General features: G+C 44.0%; 1 protein-coding gene across 1 annotated transcript in view; it reads right to left on the minus strand.

Moving 5' to 3' along the window:
- ARL8B (ADP ribosylation factor like GTPase 8B) overlaps positions 1-994 on the minus strand; it is a 54,263-nt gene extending 53,269 nt beyond the window's left edge. The window contains 2 exon segments of the mRNA XM_044253113.1: positions 677-808; positions 810-994. Coding sequence (XP_044109048.1) covers positions 677-808; positions 810-971 — 294 coding nt within the window. The 5' untranslated portion in view covers positions 972-994.
- Positions 995-10,572: the final 9,578 nt, after the last annotated feature.

Consider the following 10,572-nt stretch of genomic DNA (forward strand, 5'->3'; position numbering starts at 1 on the left):
TAAATAAATGCTGAGCGCTACAGCGAACTGGACTGGCTGGAAGGGTTTCTCCCCAGTTTCTACCAGCGAGACCAGCAGCAATAAACTTGATTCCCCGCCCCCCACAGGGGCACGACTGAAACCTAGTAACTAAATTACAGGGAACATACTGCCCACGGAATCCGGGAAGGAGCCCACACGGGTCTCCTGCTTTCCTCACGATGGGGCTCTCCGTCCGGAGTGGCTACTTGAGGGACGCTCTGGAGTCTCACGCGTCCTCACGGGACCGAAGGACAGCTTGCCAAATCCCACCCTTCGGGGAACTGACAGGCGTTAACCCTGCAGGTACCCCCAGAGACCAAATCCGAAGGAAACTCAATCCTTAAAAACGCGACAAGGCCGATTTTACCCCTCCCAAGCTCCGGCCGCGCTGAGAACCTAGCTTTCGGTAGAAGGTGACTAAATAGAATTAACCCTTCGACTGCCGATCCAGCGCTACCCCTCGGTCATCAACACGCGGCAACTCCAAACCTCGGCCCCCGCGGGGGTGACAGGAACGGCTTGCCTCCTCCCCTCATCCCACTCTCATTAGCCCCACCGCGCTGAGGGCAGCTCCGGCCCGGGCCTTCGGGCAAGAGCCGGGCGGGCAGGACTCGCGGGCTGCGGCGCCCCGGGCGGGTGAGCTGACGGCACTCACCGCGATGACATTGACGAAGGTGGTCTTGCCGGAGTACTGCAGCCCCACCAGCGTCAGCTCCATCTCCTCCTTCCAGAAGAGCGAGCGAAACCAGTCCAGCAGGCGGGAGATGAGCGCCAACATGATGGCGGCCAGGAGGGAGAAGGAACGGGCGGGCGGGAGGACGGCAGCAGCGACGGCACCCACACGAGCGGGCCTCAGCCCCGACCCCCCAACGGCTCCTCGGGGCCGCGGCGTACCACGGGCGGACACAGGCGGGCGGCGTCGGCCGAAGCCAGGAAGCCGAGCAGGTCATATGACTCGCCCTACCCCACACGCTTGTCCGCGCGCCACCACCGGCACACACGGCAAGAGCGACGTGGCCTATCCGGCCAGGTGCGTCTGCCGCCTGCAGCGCCACCTGCTGGAGCCTCCCTGCAGCACCCGCGCCGGGGAGCTGCCCTTGGGCTCCCTACCACCCTTCCCTTGCTCATTAACGTTGATTAGCTAGCTCATCGTTCTTTCTACAGTTGTTTATTGACAGTCGGCTCTATGCGGAAAATCTTCAATACTCTGGGAGATTGAGCATGGAATAAAGATCCCTTCCTACATTTTTGGGATTAGCAAAAGCAGGAGAGCCACAAATGTTTATCAAGCAGAAACGGATTTAAAAAATCAGTGTGGCCCCCAAAGGGAATATTATGCAGCTATAAAAACAAATAAGGAAATTCTCTATGAACTGAATGAAATGATGTCCTGGAAATGTTTTCAAGGACTATAAATGCTATGTACATATATACAAGTATGTATTGTATTTGCAAAAAGAAATCCTAGAAGACCAATAAAAACAGTTTCTTATGAGCTAGAAGAAACTGAATGGTCAGAGACAGGAATGGGAATAAGACTTCTCTAGGTATCTTTTTGTTTGTTTGTTTGTTTGTTTGTTTGTTTGTTTTTCAAGATTTTTTTTTAAGATTTTATTTATTTATTTGACAGAGAGATCACAAGTAGGCAGAGAGTCAGGCAGAGAGAGGGGGAAGCAGGCTCCCTGCTGAGCGGAGAGCCCAAGGCGGGGCTCTATCCCAGGACCCTGGGATCAGGACCTGAGCCGAAGGCAGAGGCTTTAACCCACTGAGCCACCCAGGCGCCCCTTTAAAGATTTTATTTATTTATTTGACAAACAGAGATCACAAGTAGACAGAGAGGCAGGCATAGAGAGAGGAAGGGAAGCGGGCCCCCCCGCTGAGCAGAGAGCCCAATGCCGGGCTCAATCCCAGGACCCCAGGATCATAACCTGAGCCAAAGGCAGAGGCTTTAACCCACTGAGCTACCCAGGCACCCCACAAATAAATAAATATTTTTTAAAAAGTTTTTTTTTTAAGTGAACTTTCGTAGTTCCATGGAAAATTAGCTATGGAAAGGCATTATGGGTTGAATTGTGTCTCTCCAGAAGATATGTTGGAATCCTAGCCCCCAATACCTCCAAATGTGACCTTGTTTGGAAATAAGGCCATTGCAGACATAATCAGTGAAGATGGTCATACTGGAGCCAAAACAACTGGTGTCCTTATAAGAATAGCAGAAGATACACAGTCACAGGAGAGAAGACCATGTGATGATAGAGGCAGACACTAAAGTGTGCAGCTGCAAGCCACAGAACACCAAGGACTAGCCAGCAAGGCACCAAAAGCTAGTGATGAGGGAGCAGAAGGCAAAGCACAAGCTAACACCTTCCCCCGCCCGCCCACTCCTGGGTGGGACTTGTATGATATTCTTCCAGGAACCTCCCAATTAAATGCTAATATACCTTGCTAGAGGGGACTACAACCTTAACTTGACAATGGCAAGACCTCTGGTATCTTGTAGGTATCTTGCAAGTTGGGCTCCTTTAGCATATGAAACTACTTTTTTTTTAATTTTTTTAAATTTCTCTTCAGCAGAACAGTATTCCTTGTTTTTGCACCACACCCAGTGCTCCATGCAATCTGTGCTCTCTCTAATACCCACAACCTGGTTTCCCCAACCTCCCACCCCTTGCCCCTTCAAACCCCTCAGATTGTTTTTCAGAGTCCATAGTCTCTCATGGTTCACCTCCCCTTCCAATTTCCCTCTATGAAACTACTTTTGAAACCTCCCTTTTCCCTACTTCCCCCAAGTCCAGAGTATATAATCAGCCACTTCTCAAGGCCCCTGGGGCAGTCCTTCTTTCTGCTGAGGGATTCTGTCCTGTGCTTTAATAAAACCATCATTTTGCACCAAAGATGTCTCACTTCTTTCTTGGTGGTGGGTTCCAGACCTCACCGCACCAAACCTCACCTATATTCTGAAACCACATCACAAGGGGAGAGGCACAGGACAGAGTCTCTCTTACAGCTTTGGAAAGAACCAACCTGGCCAACATCTTGGTCTTGGACTTGTAGCCTCCAGAACTGTGAGACAAACTGTGATTTTTAGCCATTCAGTGTGTGCTTCGTTCTTAAGGCAGCCCTAGCAAGCTAATGCAGAGAGAAAGAATAGAAGCAGTGTGATGGTTCGGAAGCTCTTCTATTAGTTTAAGGGAGCGATGATGGTGGCTGGAACCATGACGTTGTAGTAGGTACTTACGTGCTGGCCATCACAGAGCTTTCATTCTGGTGGAAAGGACAATGAACCAATAAACACTAATTTTAAAATGAGAAATTGAACATTTTTCAACCTTTACAATTATTGTAATTCTCTTCACCTCTAATACTAGTCAATGAAAAAGTCATTCTAACCCTCTAATTCTAGTTTCCCTTTAAAAAAAAAAAAAACTGGATAATTGGGTGCCTGGGTAGCTCAGTGGGTTAAGCTTCTGCCTTCTGCTCAGGTCATCCTCTCAGGGTCCTGGGATCAAGTCCTGCATTGGGCTCTCTGCTCAGCTCCCCCTGCCTCTCTGCCTACTTGTGATCTCTCTCTCTCTCTCTCTCTGTCAAATAACTAAAATCTTAAAAAATAAATAAATAAATAAAAATTAAAAATAAGAACCTCTTAAGTCTATCTTTAAAAAAAAAAAAAAAAAAACTGGAGGGGCACCTGGGTGGCTCAGTGGGTTAAGCCTCTGCCTTTGGCTCAGGTCATGATCTCAGGGTCCTGAAATCGAGCCCCGTGTTGGGCTCTCTGCTCAATGGGGAGCCTGCTTCCCCATCTCTCTCTCTACCTGCCTCTCTGCCTACTAGTGATCTCTGTCAAATAAATAAATAAAACCTTTTAAAAAACTGGAATATTTTTTGTCATATAAGCACAATATTATGGTTGTAAAATATCTAACACAGATATATGACAAGAAAAAGTTAATCTATCTTGACATCCTCAATTCCCTCATCTTTGAAGTAACCCATTTTAACAGTTTACCCTTTTTATCAAATAAACACATATACACATATGTGTGATAGTTTTCTCTTATATACAAAAATGGAAACATGTAGATGTTACTCTATAGCTTCTTCTGTTCACTTACAGTTAAGTGCATTTTATTAAAAATAAAGGCAATAAATACTCAAAACAAATGTTTCCTAGTGTTTTACTATGGTTTACTATTATCTATTTCTTCTTTTTTTAAGATTTTATTTATTTATTTGACAGACAGAGATCACAAGTAGGCAGAGAGGCAGGCAGAGAGAGGGGAAGCAGGCTCCCCGCTGAGCAGAAAGCCTGATGTGGGGCTCAATCCCAGGACCCTGGGATCATGACCTGAGCCAATGGCAGGTGCTTTAACCCACTGAGCCACCCAGATGCCCCTCCAGTTTTTTTTAAAGATAGATTTAAGAGGTTCTTATTTTTATTTTATTTATTTATTTATTTATTTAAGATTTTATTTATTTGACAGAGAGAGAGATCACAAGTAGGCACAGAGGTACCCCACTATTATCTATTTCCTGAAGCTATTTACAGGTATTCTATCCATAAATTGAAATATCATATAGTAGAAAGTTACTAAACACATGTCTTTTCAATTCTCAGTTCATTCATGTTATAGTGATAGCTTGAAATTAGCCATAGTAGAAATAGTCACACCATGAAAATTAGGAAACACGATAAATCAGGATTCCACCTTTCCTAACAAAACCAGTTGTTAGATGTTTACCAGCACACTGTTAATGATACCTAAATCATAGCATTAGAGTGAGGATTAAAATAATATAAAGTTAAACTAAGTAAGGTTGTAAAAGGCAAGATGGTGTACTTATTATACATAGCCTACGTAGTTAGAGTGGCTGATTGTGATTATCAGCTCCTCTACCCATCATCTGTGTAAACTGTCAAAGCTGTTTAACCTCTCTGTGCCTCTATTTATTAACATTCACTCAATGGTAGTTATTATTTCTAGGACATGGTATCTTGGGACATTTTGTTAACAATTCAGGGGATAGTTTTCTTATCTGTAAAATAGGGATAAAGATACCACCCTTATTTGTGGTTTTAATTGAAGAGGCATTTTCTGCTGAACTCAGTCTAGTATTGTACTAAATCCCATGGGTCCACTCTTGCCTTTGAACTTTGTCTCCAATTAAGTAAAAGAATTGGAATGCAGGATCACGTGTTCAGACACATTTAAAAGGCATGTGCAAAGGTCAGGAATCCCAGTGTCCTGTGAGTGTGGATGGTGTGGGCTAAGAGGGAAGATGGACTGATATGTTTACCTCATGGCTGTTGTAATAAGAAACATAAAATTCTATGCCAACAGACTAGGGGTGCATCCTTGAAGACCATTCTTGTTTTAGCTATCAGAAAACTGAGGCACAGATGAGGTAATATCACAGTTAGGGACAGAATTTTAAACTGTAATCATCTTAAGGACAGGGAACCATTTCTATTTAAATCAATAAATTCATTCTGAGCAAATGAGGCAGTCACTTAGGCATCTGTTATATTAGCTTCACACTTGTCTAACAGGATAATAGTTTTGGCCAAAGAATAAAATGGGTGTGACACATTCCATATGTTCCCACTGGCCTCATTATCAGACTCAGATCATCTTAAAATGACGGCAGCTGGGCCTCCTCCACAGGACATTTCTGCATGTCGGCCAAGTCTGTCAAGGAGCCAGGATTTTTCATTACCCGTGGATATCACCTCAGGTCATATAGATAGCCCCCCGAATCTGCAAGGGGCAGAAGGTCAGCTCTGCCTTTTCAAAGGAGACTGTTGACCTCAGGTAAAGGGAAGAAAGAAACGGGGAGTTCTCTTTAGGGGTGTCAGGGAAGAAGAATTCCGATTCTTTCACAAGTCCTTCTAGCTGTAGTCAGAAATAAATTGACATGAGACAGATTCACAGGAGAAAAAGAAAATTTAATAGCGCACATACAGGGAATCCACACAGACATGGAAATTCCAAAGACAGGCAGAGTGAGGTGTTTATGTCATCCTGAACTAAGGAGAAGGGGACAGGGGTCTGGGACTTCAGAGTAAAGGAATGCACTTCACAGGGTGATACGAAGAGCAGATGTTTGTTAATTTTTTTTTCAAAGATTTCATTTTTTTAAACTAATCTCTACACCCAACTTGGGGCTCAAACTCACAACTCCAAGACCAACACCTACTGAGCCAATCAGGCGTCCTAGAAGCTTGGTAATTAGATATTAGCCCTGTGATACAGATGGGTCACTCAAAAAAATATATCTCTGCTAATAATCCTTATTCTGGGAAAGACCCCCAATTTAGTTTCTTCTAGGTAGGTAAAGGAGGGGCAAAAGTTTCTCTTGAGCCTGTGGGATCACAGTTGTCTTCAGTTCAGAACAATCACCATGCGATAGTGGTGCATCTTGGGGTAGTCTGCCCTCATCCTTACAAAAGGAACATTCTTCATTATTCTAAAACTGAGCTAGTCAACCCCAGTTTAAGAAAATCCAATTATATGAGAATTCCATACGTAAAAAACATACTTAATGTGCTGTGGGATGGTGCAAAGAGCTCTCTACTAGGAAGAAAAATGCTTATGTTGAATAAAAACTTCTTATTTTGGCTTTAAATATAAATAACTGTGTGATCTCAGGCCAGTCACCTCTCCTTTCTGGGCTTCAGCTTCCTTATGTATGAAGTGAAGGTTTGGGGTAAGATAAAACTTAAGAACCTCTAACCTCTAAAATCTTACTATTTCAAAGCAGCCTAATTGAAATGTTTAGGAAGGGATTCTACATGAAAGAGGAAATAATTCTTTCTTTCTTTCTTTTTTTAAAAAACTTTTACTTCTGGCAGGAAAAAGTTTTTGGCTTACAGAGAATTGAGCAAATAGATGAAGAGTTCCCTTCACCCTCTTCCCCCTTCATACCTTCACCAATTGCATTTGTAAAATTTATTACAGTAGTTAACAATTGATGAACAAATATTGAAACTTTATCAAGTCCATAGAGTAATTAAGATTGTTTTTAAAAGGCGGGGGTGAGGGAGACAATAGGCCTAAAACAAAATCCCTTGCCTCCATTTTGGCAAACCAAGACTTAACTGCAGGAATGAGACCTTTAACTGGTCAATGTGGAATTTCTTGATCAGCACTAGTGACATAGACCTTGGGCCTGGCCCAGAGGAAGGTGACCTTACTTGGAACAATCTTTTCTTTGCTTTCACTGATAACTTCCTTGTCCTGCCCCTATTTCTGCCTATAAAAGTCTTCCATTTTGCATAGCTCCTCAAAGCTCCTTTCTACTTGCTAAATGGGGAAACTTCCAGATTCATAAGTTCTTGAATAAAGCCAAATAGATCTTTAAATGTACTTAGTTGGGTTTTGGTGTTAGCACATTTGGTGGCAGCAGTAGGATCTAACGTCGACTTCTTTTTTTTTTTTTTTTTTTTTAGATTTTATTTATTTATTTGACAGAGATCACAAGTAGGCAGAGAGGCAGGCAGAGAGGAGGAAGCAGGCTCCCCGCTGAGCAGAGAGCCCAATGCGGGGCTCGATCCCAGGACCCTGGGATCATGACCTGAGCAGAAGGCAGAGGCTTTATTTAACCCACTGAGCCACCACAGGTGCCCCCTAACGTCGACTTCTGATGGTGTTTGGAAACAACAAGAAACACAGGCATAGCCCCAGAGGAATACCGTAGTTCTCTGTCTCACAGTTTCTCAGGGTAAGTTCTCTCGGTTCTCAGCTCTGCTCCCTGTCTCATTGGCTTTCCACTGTTCCCTATTTGGTTGGAAATTCCAGCCCTTGCTTTTGTCCCCAGGTTCCCAGATTTCACATCAGATACTGCTGGTGGCCTCTGTGGTTCCGCATTTGTTTCTGTTGTTGTTGTTGTTGTTTAAGTCAGACTACAGTCTTCATTCTTTGGAGTCTGCTGGTTAAGTTCTTTTCCCAGCCCCCAGATTCCACATGGAGAATTTGGTGGTTAGTAGCTGAAGATGGACTAAGTCCAACATGGGTACCAGAGCCAGACTGGGTTTGGGATCAGACTGAGTCTGACTTGTGCTGGGTCCAGTGAGTATAGGCTACTGCTAATGGGAATCTCAGAAGCCAAAATAGCCACAAAATGGTGGTCATGAGTGCTGGCTACCTAACCCAAACAGTCCTGTGTTATGATAAGTTGGTCATAGAATGGGTTAGATTGATACTAGGTTACCCGCCAACCTCCAGAAAATTTCTGTGCAGTAAGGTACACTGAAACACCACACAGGGGTGCCTGGGTGGCTCAGTGGGTTAAAGCCTCTGCCTTCGGCTCAGGTCATGGTTCCAGGGTTCTGGGATCGAGCCCCACATCGGGCTCTCTGCTCAGCAGGGAGCCTGCCCCCCCCGCCTGCCTCCTCTGCCTACTTGTGATCTCTGTCTGTCGAATAAATAAATAAAATCTTAAAAAAAAAAAGAAAAAAAAGAAAAGAAAGAAACACCACACAATCCCTGACCCAAAGGCACATACATTTTAAGCATTAATCTGGCTTCAAGAGACACAGAAAGTTTTAGCTAAAAGAAATGGGATTTTTTAAATCTAAAGAGTTAAGCACAGGACACCTGGGTGGTTCAGGTAGTTCAGTGTCAGCCTTCAGCTCAGGTCATGATCCTAGAGTCCTGGTATCAAGCTCTGCATCAGGCTCCCCTGCTCGGTGGGGAATCTGCTTCTCTCTCTCTCTCTTTCCCTCTGCTCCTCTGCCTGCTCACATATGTGCTCTTTCAGATGATAGATAGGTAGATAGATAGATAAAATAGTTAAGCACACTACTTCCAGCATACCTGTTCATTTTATGTCAAAAAATGACAGTCCCAGAAAGCTATAGATACCTTAAAAAGTGGCAAAATCTTTTTAAAAGCCTAGAATTACAATGGCCATTATGGGGGAACATGCCAATTGGACAAGATTGAGAAGTGCACTTGAAAGGAAGAGTTCCTGATTTAAACCGAATGGAATACCTGTTTTTAACATCTAACAGGCTTCCAGATTTCAAAATTGCTTTGTTGAAAGAGTCATTACAAAGGCTAATGAAAAATTAAAGACATGAGATCCCTAAGACAGAAGACTGAGACTCATGAGACCCCTCCTACACCCTCTATCCTTTACCAGAGTGCTCCCAGTCCCCTACTCCTCCCTCTTAATTGCCTTTCCACACTCAAGAGGCTATTAAAGTTACCCTCTAAAATAAAACCACCCGAGGTTGCAGGAGGTCCTCCTTAGCACCTTTCACTCCTTGGTCAAAGGTGAAACTTAGGGCTATAGACAAAACATTTTCTAAACCCAGGGAGGATCCCAGAAGTTTTTGGAAGAAATTTTGAGTCATTTTCAGGACAGATGGCGGATGCTTCCAGGCTGCCGGATCTTTATCAGCACTTGTACATGTTGATAGGACCTGGTGAAGCCCAAAAATGGGTGGAGGAAGCAAGAATGGCAAACCCTCCAGGATGATATTTGAGATCCTTGATCTTTAATAGGTTTCCTTCATGGACCTGCAAAAGCTGGCAAAAGAGCAACTGATCTTTTAGAAGCCATTCAGAGGGTCTTCCCTGACTACATTGATTGGTCCAATATTTACACCTGCAGACAAAAGAAAGATGAATCTTCTGGGTTCCGTACAGCAAAGAGGTCACCCAACCTGCTCTGGCTGCCCGACTTGTAAATGGATTATCTCCTGAGATTAGTGGTTCGGTAAATGGGCAGAAAATGAGTTGGGAGGCTACCAGCCTGACTCAACTCATGGCCACAGTGGAATACTTTGAGAGGACTTTGGAACAACAATGTAAACAAAGGTCTGCTAGCTATTTGCTTCAGAGCCACGCCACCTCCAAGTTGACATAGTGAAGACGTTAGGGTTCGAAGCCGAGGGCCAAGCAAGAATTCCTGAGATGTCTTTGGTGCAAAAAAAAAAAAAAAAAAAAAAAGAAAGTCATTTTATTAAAGCACAGGTACAGGACCCTTGGGCAGAAAGTACCGCACTAGGGTCATGAGGAGTGACATTTATATACTTTGAAGTTGGGAGGGGGTTAGGGACAGCGTAAGTCTCTAAGGAATTTTGAAAGCAAGGTTTCCAGGACCTGGAGGGGGCTAGCTACTGTTGGGAAAAGGTCATTTATTACTGCCTCATAAAGCCAGAGTCATGAGACCCTTCAGATGTATATCAGTGGGTCACGTGCTTGGGAGGATGCTTGCCAACTTGTGTCTCGTGGGGTAGAGATAAAGAAGATTCCCAAAGACCTTTTATATGTTAAAGTAGACTTACACAGGATCACAGGGGTTGGGTAAGGATTGCCTTTTGCTCTTAGCAAAGTTTAACATCGAGGCAGTTGGGTCCCTAGAAAAATGTCACTCTGCCTGTTTCAAAGGCTTGTCAATGGACTGTAGATAGTAGGGAACTTTAATAACTTTTCTTCTTCCAGTTGCTTCCAACATCACAAGGCACTTAGAATAAACCTGGTCCTCCCTCATTGCACCCTCCTAGGGGTCCATCAAAATGCTGGTTCAAGGATCAATATCTCAGTT

Source organism: Neovison vison, chromosome 6 (genome assembly GCF_020171115.1).
Source record: "Neovison vison isolate M4711 chromosome 6, ASM_NN_V1, whole genome shotgun sequence".
Classification (NCBI taxonomy): Eukaryota; Metazoa; Chordata; class Mammalia; order Carnivora; family Mustelidae; genus Neogale; species Neogale vison.